Source organism: Myotis myotis, unplaced genomic scaffold, assembly GCF_014108235.1.
Source record: "Myotis myotis isolate mMyoMyo1 unplaced genomic scaffold, mMyoMyo1.p scaffold_m19_p_19, whole genome shotgun sequence".
Taxonomy (NCBI): domain Eukaryota; kingdom Metazoa; phylum Chordata; class Mammalia; order Chiroptera; family Vespertilionidae; genus Myotis; species Myotis myotis.
Window position 1 is genome coordinate 10,994,549 of NW_023416323.1, and position 20,438 is coordinate 11,014,986.

At 49.9% G+C, this 20,438-nt stretch overlaps 1 protein-coding gene across 7 annotated transcripts; it reads left to right on the plus strand.

Annotated features, from left to right (window-relative positions):
• Positions 1–4,759: 4,759 nt before the first annotated feature.
• Positions 4,760–19,203, plus strand: DMKN (dermokine). 7 transcript variants are annotated; one of them, XM_036345803.1, is made up of 20 exons: positions 4,763–5,314; positions 5,593–5,808; positions 5,891–5,950; positions 6,217–6,267; positions 6,421–6,445; positions 6,530–6,789; positions 7,887–7,949; positions 8,186–8,236; positions 10,209–10,262; positions 11,115–11,165; positions 11,286–11,330; positions 11,537–11,584; positions 13,813–13,869; positions 14,190–14,237; positions 15,783–15,833; positions 15,950–15,991; positions 16,325–16,396; positions 17,427–17,450; positions 17,558–17,605; positions 18,890–19,203. In XM_036345803.1, exons 1-19 carry the CDS (start codon positions 5,009–5,011, stop codon positions 17,603–17,605), a joined length of 1,572 nt encoding a protein of 523 aa, XP_036201696.1. In that variant the 5' UTR covers positions 4,763–5,008; the 3' UTR covers positions 18,890–19,203. The 7 variants fall into 7 exon arrangements, with proteins under 7 accessions (XP_036201693.1, XP_036201694.1, XP_036201698.1 ...); XM_036345800.1 differs by having other exon boundaries at positions 4,760–5,314; positions 6,421–6,789; positions 17,558–17,601; XM_036345798.1 differs by having other exon boundaries at positions 4,762–5,314; positions 6,421–6,789.
• The last annotated feature ends 1,235 nt before the right edge of the window (positions 19,204–20,438 follow it).

Consider the following 20,438-nt stretch of genomic DNA (forward strand, 5'->3'; position numbering starts at 1 on the left):
GCAACTGGTAGAGGGAAGGCTTGAGCAGACTTGGGAAAGGCCTTGGAATAAATGCGAGCAAGAATGAGGCACCTGAGACAGGTAGGTGGAGCCGGGCTGGGGAGTAACAAAGACAGGAGGTGCCAGTTTCTGCAGATGTGGAAGAACAAGGAGAGGACTTTGGGCGGGACCGGGCAGCCATCTTTATTGGGTGCTTACTATGTCTATGCTAGGCCCTTACAGACATGATTCATTCCAGCCTCACAACCTCTCATGAGGCAGGTACCATGATTATCCCCTTACAGATGATAAAGTTGAGGTTCAGGGAAGGGAGAGAGTTGCCTGAGGCCACCCAGCTAGTAAGTGGTGATGGCGGGCTCTCTTCAAGAGCACTTCCCTGCTGGTGATCTCTGCTAGTGAGGTGGCATGCTTCCCTGGGACCCTTGGGGAGTGGGCTGCTTCAAAGTAAGTCCTCTTTAAAAATAAGTTTCTATATTTGGCTCTTTCAGGAAGTGCATGTGTATGTCTCAAAATTAAACAACTGTCAAGAAAGCATTACAACAACAATGGTAACACGCCCAACATATATTGAGTGCTCTTGTGTGCCGGGCACTGCTCTATGCTCTTTGCATTATTACCTCATTTAACCCTCACATTCACCTCTCTTACAGAGAAGGAAATGGCTATACAGATGATTAAAATTGCTATACAGATGGCTAGTAAGTGGTGGACCTAGAATTTCAACCTAGACTCCAGGACAGACACTGTGGAAGAGATGATCCAGTAGGTGCTAGTTTGAGGCCTAGGACCCCCTAGGAGGGAGCAGAAACACTGTCCAGACCCAAGGCCTCCTCTCCTCTCTATACTTGAGTTCAACCTCCAAACCTGCCCCCTCAAGCCCCTTCCCTGATCTCTGTACTCCTCTCTCCCTACAACAGTCTGTTCCCCAGAGGAGCCCTGTTCACACCCAAGTCAGATCACAGCCTTCCTCAGTTCCAAGCCCTCAGCTGGTTCCATCTCAGTCAGATAAAAGTCAAAGTCTTCACAATGTTTACTTCTTCACAAAGTATATAAAGAACGCATACAACACCAAACAAGCAATCCAATTAAAAAATGGGCAGAGGACTTGAACAGACACCTCTCCCAAGAAGACATACAAATGCCCCACAGATATACAAAAAGATGCTCAACGTCAGTAGCTATTAGGAAGATGAAAATCAAAACTACAATGAGATACCACCTTGTGCCTGTTAGAATGTGGGAGAGGTTGTGGAGAAAAGGGAACCCTCATTCACTTCTGGTGGGAATGTAAACTGGTATAACCATTATGGAAAGCAGTCTGGTGGTTCCTCAAAAAATCAAGAACAGAGTTACCACATGACCCCAAAATCCCTCTTCTTGGGTATCTACCCGAAAAACTTGACAACATTTATTTGCAAAGATATATGCACTCCTATGTTCATTGCAGCATTATTCACGGTGGCCAAGACAAGGAGACAACCCAAGTGTCCTTCAATAGGGGACTGGATAAAGAAGATGTGGTACTACTCAGCCATAAAAAAGATGAAATATTGACATTTGTGACAACATGGATGGACCTTGAGAATATTATGCTAAGCAAAATAAGTCAGTCACAAAAAGCTAAGAACCATATGATTTCACTTATTATGTGGGATATAAAACTGAAACTCATAGACACAGACAACAGTATGGTGGTTACCAGAGGGAAGAGGTGGGGGGGGGGTAGTAAAAGGTAAAGGGGGCCAAATATATGGTGACAGAAGATACTTTGACTTTGGGTGGCGGGCACACAATGCATTATATAAATCATGTACCATAGAAATGTACACTTGAAATCTATATGATCTTATTAACCAATGTCACCCCAGTAAATTAAATTTAAAAAATGGTTACCTCTTTGATTTAAACTCCTCCCATTCCCCCTGCTCCAGCCTCAAAGCCTCTGCACAACCATTTCCTTGCTTGGGATACACTATCCCCAGATATCCACCTGGCTCAGTTTCTCACTTCCTTTGGGTTTCAGCTCATTGGTGACATCTCAAAGAGCCCTTTCCTGACCACCCTATTTAAAATACCCACTCTGTCTTCTCTATTCCCTCACTCCACTGTGTTTTCCTTCATAGTGTTCATCACCACCTGAGAGATTTATTGTCCAAATTCCCCCACAATGAATGTGAGCTCCCTAAGGAAAGAGATTTTGATGATCTTGTTCCATGCCTAGAATAGGCATGGCACAGGGTAGGTACTCAATAAATACTTGTTGAATGAATAAAGTGGTGAACGAGAGAGAAAAGATGAAATCAGAGGGTCGTGGACATGATGCGGGCATGACAGCTTTGTGGATGCTATCATATATAAAACATGGGAGGCATGGTGATGTAGGGTCAAAGCTGTTTGGAGTCCAACAGACTTGGGTAAAATTCTGACAACTCCATTTTACCATTATCTTTTCACATATGATCCTGTGTATGTGTTTAAAACTCTAGACCTCAGTTACCTCATCTGTAAAATGGGAATAACCTCCTTCCTGAGGTTATAGTGAGGATTAAATGAGATCATGCATGTGAAAGCACCACATCATCTATTGGGTTGGGTATATAATAACTATGCCTTAAGACTGATTTGAGATGACTGCTCAGGTACAGAGATGTCTGAGGCAGTTTTTCTCAGGAGGTAGAACATGAACCTGCTGGTTGTAGGGGAAAATTTAGGTGGTCTGTGAACATGGCTTTAGATCATTCTGAACCACTCAGTGAGAAACGCTTTTCTCATTTTCTTTGAAGCTTTCTGATTTGTTAAAGAGAAAGACTCAGTTTCTGTGCTGGTGCGCCTTAAAACATCTCCCAGACTTGCTAATAAAGAGGATGCAGAAACTGCAGCCATCTATGATGCAATACCATTGTTTGCTTCTCTCTATGTTTTTCTGGTACTTTCTATTTATGGGCAAGTGATTCTGGCTTTCTACTTCCAGCAGCAATATAAAATATTCTCTTAAAATTAAGAAAGTAAGCTAGCTTAAAGAAAAGTCTTAGCAATAAAGAAGGGAGAGGGCAGACGTATGCCATTGTGAAGGTGTGTCCCACGAGGGAAGTGTGGCAAGGACTCTGAGTCAGTGGGCACTCTGCTGCCTGCCAAGGTCCTGTCCTCGGCCAGTGGAAGCAGCAGGCTCAGGACTGGGGTCTCCATCACCAATTCTGAAGGCCTCAGATTTACTCCTGCTCCCCTCCCTCCACAAGATGCCAGGGCAAAACCAAAAACAATTTTATCCAGGGAAGAATGAGGGCTTTGAAAAACAGGGGGAAGTCTGAAATACTGAGGTGACAGAAAATGCTGGGGATCAGGGCTTAGGAGAGAGGCAGGCTGGGCTTGGGTTTTGCTCTACCACACATTCACATGTCCTCTCTGAACCCCAACTTCTCCATCTCTAAATGGGGTAATAATAAGACTGATCTCCAGGGCTGTCTGAGCCTTAAAGTGTTTAGTCCAGTGCTGGACACATAGAAAGCCCTTGATAGATTGGAGCTGCAATGATTATTATTATTACTATTATTATTATTATTATTACCACCACATTTATGATCATCATTGAAGAGTCAGAGATGGAGTAACAGGGAGGTAGGAGCTGCTGAGGATAGGCAGGGATTGTTTTCACATGGTAAGAGGTGTTGAATGTTACAAGTTGGGGTGTGGGTGCTGGGGTGGAGAGAGAGACTAACTGGGAGACATTGAGAAAGGCAGATGGAAACTGACCCCTCCTAACTGGGCTATGAGTCGTGGTGATACAAGGCAGTGGCAAGTGGGAGGGCCTGGACTCCTGGGAGTACAGAGGCAGCCATGCTTGCTAAGCAAGGATGAGACCTGACCAAGTTCCACATCCTGAGCTGGGACCCACAGAGCATCATGCTGCTGACATAGGGTTCCTGCCCTTGTGCTGACCCCTCCTCCCTTTCCAGAGTCATCCTGGCCCCTGGGGGAGGCTGGGGGTGGGTGGGGTGAGCTGGTGCAGTCCTAGCCCTCCCAGGAGGCCATGAACTCACACACGTGTCCCTTCCGTAACAGGTAAACAGGATGGGTGCTTGGGTCAGCCGCTCCCTCCCAAGGTCTTTCCCTCCCACTCATTCCCTGGGGGCGGCTGGCCCGCCCAGCTGCCCTGCTCCACACCCAGCTTTCTTAGCCAAGAGCCACCAGGATGCTAACTGAGACACCCTGATGACCACTCTCAGGGTCGTGGCCACTTCCTTCCCAGAGGCCTGGGGTCTCTACTGAAACCTCAGGCCAGTCTCATAGCTCCCAGGCTCTTCGGAGTTGTGGAAGAGGGTGAGGGCAGGCACCTTTAGATGGCAGCCTGGGGGAGAAGGGAAATGGGAGAGGCAAAGGCTAATTGAAACTGAGAGAAAGTCACCTGACTCTACTCTGATGCCCCCGACCTAGGCTAGCTGACACCTAACTCACCTGCCCCCTTTCCCACTGAGTTTCGTATCCTTGCCCCACTGGTAGGGCCCGGCCTGTAATTTCCCTCCACCTACCACCTCTAGGAGACACCAACAGACTATCTCCTCAGGTGCCCCCATCCCCACCCTGCGCCCCAAATTCCTGGGGTTGGGAAACTGAAACACTTTGCAGCCATCTCATTCCATTTCTCCCTCCCTCCCTGATGCATGGGCTCCCTCTCTGTTTCAACATAGACTTTCAGACTCAACAATTACAGCTTATTACCCTATCAGTGGCTGGCCCTGAGTCACTGGGAGGAGGGACTCCGGGCTGCCCAGCCCTGTCACCTTCTCCCAAGCTGCAGTATAAGGAGTAGTGGCAGGGAGGAGGCCTCTGGGAAGGCAGGGGAGTCTGGGAAAGGAGAGAGGAGGCTGCAGACCTAGAAGGAGTGAGAACAAGAAGTCAGAAGGAAAAAGAGAACAGAGGAGGGCACACGGACACAGAGAAGAGAAAGGGCCAACAGAAGGAAACTTGGGTGGGAAAAAGACACTTCGGAGGGAGAAGGAGTGAGGCAGAGATGAAGTTACAGGGGTCCCTGGCCTGCCTCCTGCTGGCCCTGTACCTGGGCAGTGGGGAGGCTGGCCCATTGTTAAGTGGAGGGGCAAGCGCTGAAGCAGGTTTTGGGGAAGCCGTTGGACATGCGGCAGGAGATGCCATTAGTCATGGAATCAGTGAGGCCATTGGCCAAGGGGCCGGAGAGGCAGCCCATGCTCTTGGAAACACTGGGAGTGAGGCTGGCAGACAGGCTGAGAACATTATTCGACATGGAATAGATGCTGCCCACAGCTCCTGGCAGGGGATGCCTGGCAGCAACGGTGCTTGGGTGAGTGGCTGGAAGGAAGCTCGGTGTGGGAACGGGAGACTGTAGGAAGCTGGGTTGAGAATCTTGGGAATCAATGGAAAGGTGAAGGAGTCTTACTTGTGGCCGTCTGGGGCAGTTTCTGTCCATGCTATGCATCCTTTTTCTACCACCTTGGGGTCTCTCCCTGCCTCTCCTTATGCCCTGCTCTGGCTCCTCTCTATCTTAGTTGCTCTGCCTGCCTTGCCCCATCATGAGTGATAAGGTCACACACACTAAGTGCATGCATGTTGTCCTTGCAGGGAACCAATGGCCAGCCTCCATCTGGAGGCCAGGGCACCTTTGGCTCTCAGGGTGGCATTGGAGCCCACAGCCAGGGCAATCCCGAAGGCCCAGGCAATCCCTGGATCCGTGGACACGCTGGAGGCTCAGGTGGCAGCTTTGGAACCAACTCTCAGGGAAGCTCCTGGGGCCAAGGAGGCAATGGAGGGCCATACAACTTGGGACCCAACACTCAGGTAAAGTAAGCACCCAGCCCTGATCCTGCACCTTCACCCCTTCAGGCCCACACTCTCATACTTAGTCTCATCCTCCCTGCAGGGAGCTGTGGCCCAACCTGGTTATGGCTCAGCGAGGGGCAACAGCAACCCAAATACGGAGGTAAGAGGAAGAGTCGGGGGGAGGAGAGGGTGTCTGGGTGCATGTGGCAGAAAGTAGGAGAGACAAAGAGGAAAAAAAGATGGGGAGGCAGATTGGCCAGGGAGAGATGAGTGTGGAGAGGAGGCAAGGGAGAGCGGGATGTCAACGTGATGGGTGGGGGAGGAACACGTTGGGAAAGAAAGCCGAGCCACATGAGGAAGGAGAGCCTGGCGTGGCGATGGCCCTAACTGAAACCTCACAACCCACCTGTCCCCTTTCTTCTGCAGTGCACCAACCCTCCGCCCTCTGGCTCAAGTGGAAGCTCTAGCAACTCTTGGGTAAGAGGTGGGCCACCTGAAGCATTGGGCACAGGGAGAAAACAGGACTCTCTTTCCTCAGACTGGGCAGGAATATGCCCGAGCAAGAGAGCAAGGGGATGGAGGGAAGCAATCTTGGTGTTCTCACCTTTAGTCCTCACTCTGGTCCCTCAGGGAAGCAGTGGCGGCAGCAGCGGTGGTGGCAGCAACAGCGGTGGCAGCAGCGGCAGTAGCGGCGGCAGTGGCAGTAGCGGCGGCAGTGGCAGTAGCGGCAGCAACGGTGGTGGCAGCAACAGCGGTGGCAGCAGTGGCAGTAGCGGCGGCAGTGGCAGTGGCGGCAGCAGCAGTGGTGGCAGCAACAGCGGTGGCAGCAGCGGCAGTAGCGGCGGCAGTGGCAGCAGCGGCAGCAGTGGTGGTGGCAGTGGCAGCAGTGGCAGCAGCGGCGGCAGCAACGGTGGCAGCAGCGGCAGTGGCGGTGGCAGCAGTGGTGGTGGCAACAACGGCAATGGTGGTAGCAGCGGCAGCAGTTCTGGGGGCAACTGGGTGAGTTCTGCTCCTATGCTGAAAGGCAGAGATGAGGCTGAGGCCCGTGGAGGTCCCGGCCGAGGAGATGCGGTCCAAGGCCTTCCTGAACGCTGCCAGCCCTGGGGTGGGTGGCGTCACTGGCAGTGTCATCCTGTGGCTCCTTCACTTTGTTTCCCACCTTCCCAGCCCCACCAAGCAGGCTTGCAGAAGAGGTGCCCTCCCTACTTCTGCTCACTCTGTCCCTTATCTCTGCTCCATGACGGTGGGGATCCTCTCTCTCCTGTCTAACCCCTACTCCTGCAGTTGTGGCCACTTGGAAATCTGACTACCGCTGGGGGTGACGAGTGGAAGAAGAGAGGTGGGCACAGAACAACATAATACTTGTCAGGGATGCTCCCGGCCAGGAGAATGGGGGCAAGCCTGCACACGTGGAGACTTAAGGCACTACAGGGCTGTGGTACAGGCGAACTAATACAGATGCTGCACACGAGGCCCCTCCCTGATGGTGAAAGGACCAGGAAGGGACCACAACCTGTCAGCTGGACTAGGAGGGATCTCCAGGAGGGGGGCCTGAAGAGAGAGAACACTACTGGCTTCCTTTGGAGTCTGGGAAAGGTGTCGGGCAAGAGGAGGGAGGCAACTAGAACAAGCCAGATCACATAAGCTGCTTTAATTCACTGCTCTTTGTACTGCTGGCTTTTACCCCATCTGATTTTCCCATAGAAAATTCTAGGCATGTTGATCAGGCTCCCTGCCAGTGGCCCTTTCCCCTTTCTAGGTTCCAGGAGAGGGCAGGGGAGAGGAGAGACGGGGCAGGGCAGCACGAGGCCAGCCTGCCCTCAGGTGTCAGGGGACTTTTGTGCAGTTAGGCTCCAGAGGCCTTCCACCCCTGGCATGTGGTGGGAAGTGGGAGCAACAGCTCGGAATCCCCTGATTATCCCACATTCCCAAATGCACTTGGCCACACCTGGTCTTCCCTGTGCTCCCATAACTTCCCTCAGTGAACGGCTGGCTGAAGACGGAGGGCAGGCAGAGGGGGTAAACATGGCTGGGAATCGTTTGGTCCCTTCCAAGTCCCTTGACGACACCAGATGGACTCTTGCTTTCCCTTGTAGGAACACAGTAGCAGCTCTTCCTCAGGAAGCAGCGGAGGAAGTGGTGGTGGAAATAAACCCGAGGTGAGTGTCCACGGTTTGCACCTGCATGGATCTCCCTGAAACTGAAACTGTGGGAAGGAACAGAGGAGGCCCCGTGGATGGTGGGACAGTGACCGCTGGGGCTGAGAATGGGGTGGACCGCTGCTGGGGTGGGGCTGACGTGCGTGAACCTCGAGGCTAAAAGACTGCAACTTGAGGGCTGGAATTGGCGTCTGGGTAAAGACTGAGAGGAAGTCTTCTCTTTCTCTCACCCACAGTGTGACAACCCAGGAAATGGAGTCCGAGTGTCCGGAGGATCTGGGGGTCAGGTAAGAGCCAAACTTGTGGTTACCACAGTTCATCACTGCCGCTGTGCCACTCCTTGTAACCCAGCTCTGCTCTCCGCTCCTAATGCTAATCTTCACCCCAACCACGTCTGTGGGGAATTACAATTTAGGGGTAGAGACCAAGCACATAAAATTACTAACAATCTCCAAAGGAATAATTCATTGCAAATCCTTATGGGACATACCCCCACAGACAGGGCTGTGAAAGTCACCTGAAGACCAGTCCGTTTAGAAACATAAATGTTTCAAATGTCCTGTACCTGGCTAGTGAACACAATTTGCTAACCCCTTTGACATTGGTTTGCATGCATCCTCCTCCTAGTTATTCTGGAAATTTGGGCTTTCCGGTCAGAACCTGCAGCACTGACAGAGGAAGTGCTACACCAAGGTGCCCACGAATGGCCCGGAGGTCTTGTGAAAAAGTGGGTTCTGCTTCAGCTCTGGGGTGTTGCCAAGATCCTGGCTTCTAACAAGCTCTGGGGGAGGCTGGTGCAGAGCAGCAACACCTGGTGTGTCGCCTGCAGGGTGAGGAGCATGACCCTATGATGCTACATTGACAAGGCTCTCTGAAGAGCTCCTAAAATATTGGGGATAGTAATCTTTTATGGGTAGACAGGTTTCAAGAAAACGTCTCCCAGTTTGTTACTCTATTTCTAGATTTTACATACCAAAGTCTGTTTTTCTATGGTGTCTTCTCTTGAAAATAAAGGTCTTTATTTTCTTCTAGCATTACTAACACTTCTATAGTTTCATTGTTAAACTTAACTCTTAATCCACCTGGGCGGTATTCTGGTGTATTCTGTCTAGTCCACTCCTGGATCCAACTAGGCAGGCCCTACACTTTGAATCTGATCTGTGAGCTACTGTAGGGGACAATCAGATAAAAACAGAATGGAGGAAACTGTGAGGTATAAATAAGTTTTCCCCCCAAAACATAACTAGTATTCCCAGCCCTGTATTCAATCATTTCTACCACTGATTTAAAACATCATGTATATATACCTTAATATTTGGGGAGAGCTTCTGGGGGTTCTATTAATCGGTTGATCTGTTCTGGGACAGGAACCACAGTTTTATTCATGGTAGCTTTATAGTACATTAATATCTGCCAGTACAAGTCCCTTTGCTGCTCATCTTTTCCAGTGTTTTCTTACCAATTGTTAGGCATCTATTCTTCCAAATGAACTTCAAGATGATTTTGACAAGTTCCAAAGAGATTTCCATTAGGATTTTAAGAGGAATCATATTAAATCATATATGAATTTGTAGGGATGGACCTGGTAAAACAATAACCTGTGTCTCACTGTCTTGTCCCTCAGGGCTTCAGAGGCCCCAGCGGCTTGGCGACATCAGGGTGAGGAGAGTAGGGACTGTGGCAGCGGCAATACTAACAGGGCAGAGAGTTCCACCTCCCAGCCTGGTCTAGATTTTAGCTCTGGGAATGAAGAGGTGCCGATGGGTCTGGGATCCATACCAAACAGTGAAAGCAAAACTCAAAAGGAGCGGACCTCTGCCATAGGAGGAGACTAGCAGTTGACTTCTGTGCCGCCTCATATCCCAGGGACTCTTCCAGCGGGCATCACCTTTCTGACTAAAGCAAAACATCAGCCCAGCCTGCATTTTGAATTAATTTAGTACAGCAGCCTGGCGGGTTCCTACTTGGTGGCAAAGGCTATTCCCACTGAACTGTGGACAACTTGCAGACTGAATAGAAACAGATGGTGATGGTACCAATGAGCATCCTAAGTGAGAAGTAGCCCCATCCACAAGGGGGTGAAACAAGATTTGCCAGGAAAGATAGAGCTACCCAGAGAGAAGGGCCTCTCTTGGGGTCCTGGGAAGGACTCCGCCCTCCTCCTGCCTCAGTCCCCCGATTCAGAAATCCTTTACCTACTTCTCACCTCTCATCCTGCCTGCCTCCCCACCAACTCTTCTCCATTTTCTCTCTCCTCAGGGAATAAGCAGGGAAGGTAGTCGCCTCCTTGGGAACTCCCAAGGCAATTATCAGGTGAGCAGGGATGTCTTTAGGAGAAGGGATGGTGGAGTGTGGGGATAGAATGCAAAGGGCTTGGGAAAAGAAAGGGAAATATCAGTTTCTTCTTGCCAGCTTCTCTGAATCTGTCAGGTGACTGCCAGGAGATCAACAGCGGTCCAGGATCCCTGTCATTCTCCTTGATTCACCCATTCTCTCCCTTTTTACAACTGCAATCACAATCCTATTACCTCTGTGAGGGGAAAAAAACAGATTAAAATAACAGAAGAATGGCTAGCTAAGGGGGATTTTAAAAATCATACTTAGAAGGCAGTGTTGAGAAGCATAAAGGCAGTGAACTTTGAGTTAGAAATGGGAGATCACTTGTCATCTGTGATCAGGCAAGTCAGTTGACCTTTGTGAGTCTGGCCTTCCTCTTGGATAAAATGGGCACTGTGAAGCCCAACTTTTTCACCCCCACAGCTACTGCAGAGCTTTCTGCATCATATCCCGACCAAGGGGGCTTAGGATACAGACACTGAACCCTGGCCTGGAGATAGGTCTGAGGCAAGCTGCTGCACAGCTCTGAGTATCAGTTTCCTCATCTGTCAAATGGAGACATCTCCACAAAGGACATAGTGCTTGGCACACAGTGAGGCTATATATTAGGAAGCGGGTAGGTTTATGCTAGGCAGCAAATAATGAGTCATTCCAGGAAGGCTTTCTGGAGGTGGGGTTCTTAGGTGCTGTGTAAAGAAGAGAGGTGGCTTTACAGAGGGTTCATGGTGCTTGAGCAAAGGCAAAGATGAGTGGGCCAGGAGCAGGCTGATGGGTGGTATGCATAACAAGATGCATGAGCCTTGAACATCAGTCCCCTTTCCCACCCAGGGGCAAGGGTCCAGTGGGGGAGGTGAAGCTGTCGGTGGAATCGATAACTTGGTGAGTGGAGGCATCACCCCACCTTAAGCCAGGACCCTCCAGACATCCATAGCTCCTGCCCCTGCCTCTTGCTCACGAAGTGTGTTCTTACTCTCATCCCATTTCTCATTGGTTCCTTAGAACTCTCAGACTTCTGGGCCCTTCAACTTCGACACTTTCTGGAAGGTGAGTTCAGCAAGACTGCTCTGCTCATTCATTCTCTTTTGGAAAGCCAAAATCCTGTCCCCTTGACCTCACAGGATGAAGTCCTCTTTCTATAACTACTGTCAGTGGTGGTCCTTGACCTCTCTTGTCCTGAGGCTCCAAGCCAATTACATTATTATGATCCAATTTGACCGGTCTCCTTTTTTTCTTTTTTCTCTTCTCTGCAGAACTTTAAAGCCAAGCTGGGCTTCATTAACTGGGATGCCATAAACAAGGTAAGGGCTGGAAGGCCATGTCATATGATCTTTGTGGGAGAGGAATATAGAGAAGAAAGCTAAACCTCTGAGCCAGGTGAAATAATGATGATGGCCATGAAGAGCATTTTGGCTAGTGCTAAAAAAAAGAACAAAAACAAGGAGGAAGAACAACTGAGATAAGAAGAGAGGGAGACTTTGCAAACAGTTGGGTATTGAGGATGAGAAATGAATGGGCCTCTTTCATATCCTAACATGCAGACTTGCAGAGGTCTAAACCTCAGTTTCCCCTCCGAGACCTGGAGGTTAATGGGAGAGGTAGCAGAGGCCAGGGTGGGAGGGTGGACTGAATAGTCAGGTGGAGCTAAAAGGCCACATGAGGACTGACACAGAGAGAGAAGGGAAGGAGAAAGCCAACATTTATAGAGTGCCTGATGGGTGCCCTGTACTTACATAATATTAGGGGACACAGGGAGTCCTGGAGCCCTGTCTTCTTCCTCCCTGCTCACCCCCTCCTCTTGTAGGGAAACCCCTGGCCAAGCTAACACGACACCAGAATAGTAGAGAGAGTGGACTGGAAGGAGAGGATGAGAGCAGACAAACCTGAACAAATACCAAAAGCAAAAGCTGTAACTGACAGCCCAATTATGTGATTTTTATGGATATGTTAAAAAACACACACAATATGAATCAGTTGCCAAAGTTTAAAAATGTATAGGCTTTACAAAATGACTTGGATTTCTGACTTCTATTGAAAAATTTGTCAACACAAGGCCCCATTCCATGGGCTACAGTAAACTAAAGCTGAGTAGCAGCTGCTTCTTGCCGTGGGGACTTGCTCTCTAGCAGTCAGACTCCCCCTGCCCATCACAGCCATTCTAGCCACCTGACTGGCCGTGTTCAGTTGAGTTTCTAAGCCTTAACTTAAAAGAATGAAAATTAGGATCCTGTCCTCCAAAACTTGTGGGGGAAAAAGGGTACTGATAGGGGGAAGCAAAGAGGCAGCCCAAACCCCAGGAAAGCCAAAGCCTTCCCTTTGGGATAAGGGGGAGTGGAAGACAGAAGATACAGACAGAAGATGTTCCCAGATGTAGCACAGTTTGGTGCGCATGAGCTAAATGAACAAAATAGACTGTTTCTGGTTTAGAAGCACAATCTCTGGTGAGGCAAGACTCCTTACTGTGAACTCCTTTCTGGGGAAGCCAGCCCCTGAGCATGGGGACCTTCGGGCACACACGGACACCTCCCAGAGGGCCAGGACAGATAGCCAAGCGTTTTGCACATCTAGAGGGCACAGTACAGTGAGTGCCTGCAGTCAGGCAGGATTCATCTGGGGTGACTTCCCAGAGGCACAGATCTCAGAAGAGGGACAGAACAGAGATGGGCAGAGAAGAAAATGGTGAGCTCTGGCTCCTTCACAGTGCAGTGTGAGGTGCTGAGGACTTCCTACAGAGTGAGGAGTGAAGACAGGGGGGCTGTACATAACATTCCTGGCAAGGTATGAGAGTTTTCAAGCTCAAGCTGGAATATCTGGGGTTGACTGGATGACAGCCGTGGTTCAAAAAGGTCCCTGCAGATTTCTGGAGCAGGGGTCTAATATAACCTTGACTTTCCATTACTCTCTGAAGTCCTATTCCTTGAGCTCCCTCTTAGAACCCATTTCTTTGCCCAGGACGAGAGGAGCTTTCACATCCCGTGACCTCCAGACAAGGAGCTACCAGATGGATGGGAGACCCCCACCCTTTCTTAAAAAAACACTATTCACCACTAATCTCAACCTTTGCCCTTGAAATAAACCTTAGCTGCCCCACACTCCTGGTGTCTGCTCCTTTCTTACGTCTCAACTGTTATTCCGGGGGGGCTTGGAAGGGATAACTTAAGCCCCACAGCTTTGGGAAATGGGCTGGAGGTGGCATGGCTGGTGAAAAGGCAGGAAGCTCTGTGGGCAGGTCTTAGTCTTGAGGTTTTGCTACAGTTATGTTCAGCCAGAGGAAGGGGAAATGGGATAGAGAAGAACACTCTGTGTGTGCTAGAGGCGGAAAGGACGGTTAATGGCTCCAGAGATCTAGCTTCTCTCTTCCTCTGCTTGCAAAAATAGTTTTTTGGTCCCTAAAGACACCCAGCTTCCCCCAAAATCTTGGTCAATAGTGCAATTATGAAGACCGAAAAATGATGGGAGCAGGAGTAGGGGCTTAGATGATCAGGGGGTCAGGCTCTCTGCTAACCTGCTCCCCACATTTCATCCACAGGGCCAAGTCCCATCCCCCAGCACTCGAGCCCTTCTCTACTTCAGCCGACTCTGGGAGGTAGGACAATTCTCACTTTTTAAAGAACTGGGACCCTGGTCATCCTGTCCCTCTCTCTATCTCCCTCAAGGCAGCCAAACCCCAGCTCCTGTCACAAAATTCCCCCTCTGTTTATTTTGGAGATGGGAAACGTCGTCCAAATCTTATCACTAATACCCTCAAAAATTCTAACACCTCTAATAAGTGTATCTTCATCTAACCCCAACCATACCCGGGCTCCAAAACCCATTCTTGTGCGTGGTCTTGAAACTTTCCCAATGAGTTGCCACACTCCACCCTCTGTCTCTCTGTGGCCCACTCATCTCTCCTTCTTCTTCCAGGATTTCAAACACAATACTCCTTTTTTGAACTGGAAGGAAATTATTGAGGTAAGAGCGGCAGAACCTCTTGTTTTGGGGTCAGGAAGCTCAGCTCTGGGGATGTGGGGTGCTGGGTTCTTGACAATGGCTTGCAGATTCTGTGCCAGTTCCTTACTCTGTGAGAGAGGGTGCCTCCCTCCCTTCCCACTTTCCTTTATGCAATGCTGAGTGGGGGTGGGGTGTGAGAGAGAAGCTGTGAGTCACTGAAGAAAGAGCAGGATGGCAGGTCCTCCTTAGGATAAAAGCCCAGGCCAAGGGTGGGGGCCCTCACAGGCTCCGGGCACATGAAGTTGGCCACTGTCTCTGCTCTGCTGCTGCTCCTGCTGGGCCTGGCCTGGCATGGGGGGAGTCACAGCTGGGTGGGTACTGCAGGGTGAACAGGTGATGGGGACCAGGAGGTTGAGAAGAGGGAAGGACCTCAGAACCGGAAATGGGAGGGAACTAGGGAAAAAAGCTGAAGGGAAACAGTAGGTATGGGATGGGGGGGAGGGAATCAAGTCATTGTTAACTGCAGGCAAGTGCACAGGGTCTGAATATCTGCATTCTGAGAAGGACGGGCAGGACTTCAGAAAGCCACACCTTGGTTCTGCATGGCCAGTGGCCTTTTCAAGAACCAGATCTCTTAGGCACTGAGGCAAGAGTTGCCCATTTACTCACACATGGGCCAGGAACCTGAAGTTGGACAGGTGGGGCCATGCAAAGGAGGAGGCCAAGGCCTTCCAGCTGAGTGTTGTCATGTACCCATGTAGTCCCAGTGTGACCACATCACCTGATTCTTCAAGAAAAGTTAGAAATCTGATATTGAATTGCTTATAACGAAATCAATTTTAAAAATGCAAACCAAGTAAAAAATGTCTGGAGGCCTGTGACCAACCAGTTTGTGACCTCAGTATTAGGGCTAAAACTCAATGTCAGGTGAGGATGGGTAGGGAGTTAAGTCAGAGTTAAGAAGAACACCCTAACCCTGTGTGTGTGGTGTTGGTGGTGTGTCCTAGTAGAGAAGTGCTGATGGAAGGAACTGAACTTCTCTCCCACTGCTTAGGAATTTTCCCTGCTTCACCTGGGGGAGGGAGAGGGTAGTGCATCTGCAGTGTGACCCAGAGGTAACGTTACACACTCCCCTTTGCCTCACAAACAACATTGTGAACAGGGATAAAAGGGCCTATGCGGGGAGCAGGGTTTGGCATCAGCAAAATGCGAGCCTGTGTGGGCACCACACATTTGTCATTCGAGCTCAGTCTCAGGCCAGCCTGCCAACATTCCAGGTGCCTGGGTGGGGATGGTGTTGCTAAACCCAGTTCGCTACCCTCACTTCCCAGCACTGAGTGTGGAAACCTATCATCTGTATCTATCTGGACCATCAGTTTCCTCCAGGCTCACTGCCCTCTCTGTGGACAGCACTCATGGGCCACTGAGAGGGACGGAGCCGGGTAGGTGGGATGCGGGTGCTCCAGAAGGAGGGCAGCGCCCAGGCAGCAGGATGTTGGAGTCCCACAAGTCTGGCAAGGCCTGAGGACCGTGGAGACACTCTAACTGTGGCCCCCTTTCTTGCAGGGTAACTATTCATCATCATCACTTCAGAAGAGGGCAGGCAGTGCTGGTCAGGTAAGTCTCTGCCCTCAGACTGACCTTGGAGATCCTCAGCCTCTCTCAGTCTTGTTCCTCAGTCTGGCCAACATCATATTCTCCTCCTTCACTCCTCTGTTCTGTAATTTTCTCAGCCTGGTGCAGGATGGCCAGAGGTAGCAGCTGTAACGTCTAAGGTAAGATATCTGCCACATGACCATCTGATTTAGACCTCACTTCTTTCCTTGGTCTTTTCTCCTAACCTCCCAAGTAACACTGGAATTGGGAGAGGGAAGAAGGCAGAGCCATTTGGGCTGGGACCATAAGGAGGTGAGCGTGTGAGCTTGGATGGCTGAAGGGGATTCTGGAAAAGAAGACACCTGACACCAGGAGGAGGAGAAGGCAGGGGCTTTGAGAAAGGTCCAGCCAGGGCAGGGAAGTTGGGTGTTTATTCCAGAGAAAAAATGGTTTCATCCCTTCTGTGCTGTCCTCCACCCCCCACTACCCACCACCCTTGCTTTCTTCCGCAGAACTACAATTATAACCAGCAGGCATATCCTACTGCGTCTGGCGGGCAGTACTCCGCCAAGGCCCCCGCTAAGGTAAGACTTGCAACTGCCCTGTTTTCCCATTGGGGTCTCTGCATGGAGGTGAGGGAGGGAGGCTTTCGCTGCCAGGCTCTTCTATGGGGGTTAGCTGAGGCCAAATCCTGTTCACTCAGAAAGTCATCTCTTTCCACACCTTCTGTCTTGCACTTCCAAACTGCTCTTAGAGAAAGGAAGAAGGTTCAAGACTCATTGCACCCACATTCAGAAAAGGTTACAAGGGAGCAGTGGCTACATCATGGAGAAAACTGGGAGCCATTACCCTCTCAAAGAGAAATCCCAGTATATGCTCCTTAGAAAAATCACAGGAAGCATGGCAGAACAGGCTGCCTTCCTTTGTAGCATCCACTCTCTACCTCTTCAACTGCTGACCTTCTGGGCATGGTGCGGGTAGAGGGGGAGGAGGTTAGGTGAAGCTAGCCCAGGAACTCTTGGTTGGTGAGAATAAATGCTTCATTCCCCAAAGAACTGAAAGGAAGAACATTTGAGAATTTTGTTGTATTCAGTTGCAAAGAAAGCAGTCTTATAAAGTCAGTAAATAAATGTGCTAAATACTAATTGGGCTGGTGAAGCAAAAACAGGTGGTATTTCCCTCCCCCTCTCAGAACAGTAAAGCCCTGTTCTCATGGAGAGGCCTTCCACCGAGAGATCAGAAACTCACTGCTGACAGGTGAAGTGGCAGTCCATACTGCCTGTGGGTGTCCACTTTGCCAATTATTTGTGGCTAATTTCCATCCGCCTTGCAGGCAGAGGGAGACCTACCTATTCTCATTCACTTCCTGTGGGCAAAGTGTGCTAAGGGACCACATTCAGTATCATCTTGGGTAACGTGTCCTTAAGATGATAAATTGTGCTGTGAAAAAATTTCCATGGGCTGAATGTCTACAGTCAGACCCAAAGGAGCTTTGAGATAAACTGGTTTGATCTTGCCCCTTCCACTGAGCCCTTTCTGAGCACCAGGAACATGGCAGAGTCCAGGGAGGTCATTGTAGCACCTGTATCACCTACTCTGATCATCTCTTTACAGGGGGGAGTCACGCTTTCTTCTTCGGTAAGTAGCGGGGCTAAGAAAATTGGCTTGTGAGAAAAGGGGTCTGAGGGCAGAGGTTGTGCAGGGGAAAGTGCGATGTCCACTCAGACATTCTCCCTGTCCCACAGGCTTCCCGGGCGCGACCTGGCCTGCTGCAGTGGGTGAAGTTCTGGTAGGTGAGTATTAGAGTGAGCCATGCTCAGCTTCATCCAGGAGCTGGGGCACCATCGCCCAGGGGCAGGGCTGGGATCATGGCACTTGCTTTGCTCTGGGTGGGAACTCTAAGGGTCCTGAGAAAGTGAGTCCAATGTGAGGGTGTGAAGAAAAACTTACAAGATATGATCTACTCAGAAAGCACCTCTGAGTGCTGAGTGAAGGCCTGTTGGAGGGGAGACCGTGCAGGAACAGATATGAGAAGAATGGCACACTAGGTTAAGGAGAGGGACTGGGATAGTAATTGTGCAGGGCAACTGCAGAGAGGTGAGCCTTTCAGGTGTAAAGGGTCAGAGGCAGGAGGAAGAAGTGAGTTCCCAGTGGGGGAGAGGTAATAGATTAACTTGGCAGAACCACATAGCCTGTTTTAGGGGACAGAAAAGTGAGGGGATGGCAGGTGAAATAGTTAAGACACAAAGCAACTGTGGGAATGCAGAAGCCCAATGAAGGGATGCCTGGTTTCATAAGCCAATCAGAGAAAGGTAAGTATCACATGATCTCACTCATATGTGGAATCTAATGAACAAAATAAACTGATGAACAAAATAGACCCAGAGACATAGAAACATGGAATCTTAGTAGGAAGGCGGGGATGGAGGGTAGGGAGAGATTAACTGGGGAACTTACTACATATATGCATAGCCCATGGACACAGACACTAGTGCAGGGAAGACCTGGGAAGGATGATGTGTGGTGGTGGTCGTGTTGGGGTCAATGAGAAAAAAAGAGGGGCATCTGTAGTGGAGGGGACTTTCAACAATAAAGATTAAAAAAGCACAACACAAAGAACAACCACTTAGCAAACACTTAAATGTGACAGGCATTGTGATTGGCCCTTTGTTTGTACCATACTATTAATTCCTGGAAAAGGTGCCATAACTGTTTACATATTACAGATGACGAAACTGAGGCTCAGAGAGGAAGTCTCACTCTTGCTGCAAGAATATGACATTCAGTTCTGGGTGCCACTAACCTATTCACAACGGTGTCCCACCCCTACCCCCACCCAAAGCGGGGAATGAAGGGGCAGGGACACTTCTATTTTGTTCTATAAATATCTATATTATAAAAGGCCTGTGACCCTAAAGCTGAAACGACCAAAGACCTGGGCTGGTGGGTGGGCAGGGCCGCACAATTCACATGCTGGGCTTCTAGTATATTAATAATGAAATAACACAAAAAGATAGGATGTCTGGTTTCAACAGATTGGAAGTGGTCACATTCTACCATTTTCTCTTTTCTCCTAGAAAATTACTCCCAATTATGCCTGAGACCCTGAGAAACATCAATCATCGAGGAACCCAACCACGCCCCTCCCCCAGCTCTCCCTCCGGGCCAGCCCTGGTCTGGGTGTTGACACCTGCTCTTTCTAGGTTGGGGACCTGTCCTTTGTTTCTTCCCACGCATGTGGTGTCTCTTTGACCACCAGCCTCATCAAATAAACCAGCCACTTTTTCTACCTACTCCATGTGTGACCTGAAGTCACTGACCATCTTTCAGGAGGAGTGTCCCACTTTTGAGTTTCTCTGTGGAAATAAAACATGAATCTTTTTTTCTCTAAGACTTTCGTGAATTTTATTCTTTAACACTACACTGATGGCCCGGATCAGGGAGATGGGAGACTGAATTAGGGGCAGATAATCTGCCTCCCTCCTGAGACTGATATACAAAATGGTGGGCTGAGAGATAAGACCTGGGTAGTCCTGACAGGAAGTAGCTAGCTGACCTCACTGGGCCTCAGTTTCCCCATCTGTAAAAATGATCTTTGCCCAACCTATATCTGAATACTGAGCTTACTGCCCTTGAAGTGGCCATGGATGTTTTGCTAGCCTGCAAATCAGAAAGTGGGTGTAAAGAACCAATTCAGAGAAGACCAATCCCAGAGGGCCAAGGAGAGGGCAGGAACAAGAGCAAGGGGTAGGTGCAGAATATGCCTTGGCCTCTAAATGCAGCGAGGGGTGGGTGAGGGGACCGTTGGGTTGACATTTTAGGAAGATGGCGGTGGGGAGGGAGGTGGGGCAGCTCATATCCAGCATCTCACACGGAGCAGCCCTGTGTCTCCAGGACACAGAGGGGCAGCAGAACACTTCTACTCCAGTAATGTACCAATGAGACCGGCAGAGGGCACGGCTGAACCCAGGCTTATCATAAGCCCAGGAGCCCTGAAGACAGGGCTGGAGACTCTCCAGTTAGAGTCTCTGAGGCAAAGTCCCATCAAGGCCACACTGTGTGTCAAATTAAGGAGCCCCCATCATCACCTCTGACATCCTGCAGGAACCAGGAGCAAAAGCAGGACATGAGACACTCTGCTAACCCAAGTGACTCCCTCTGAGACTGCAAGTGTTCTGAGGGCATGACCTGTCTTCCTTGGTCACTGTGCCAACCTCAGTGCTTAGCACAGGGCTTGGCACAGGGTAGGGTCGGCCTCAAATGTTGAGTAAATGAAGGAAATGGACTTGAGGAAACCGACGTGATCAAATCCACCTGACTGGAAGGGAGAGGAGGACTACTCCTTAGCTCTGCATCCTCTTCTCCCTTATGTCCCTGAATTGGAGCTACTGCTTTGTATTTGTCTTGGGTTTCAATTGTATAGGGATAGCCTTGCAGTACCTCCTTGCAGCCACAGGGCGGGAGAACACAGCTGTCCCAGGGCCAACACTCAACCCTTTCTGCTGACTGACAGCTAGCTTCCCCGAGTGTAGGTGAGATTTCAGAAACAGCTGGAACCAGTCCCTGAGGGATTGAGGGAGAAGCTGAGGTGGTCAACATGGCTGAAAGCATCCCTTTAAAGTTTAA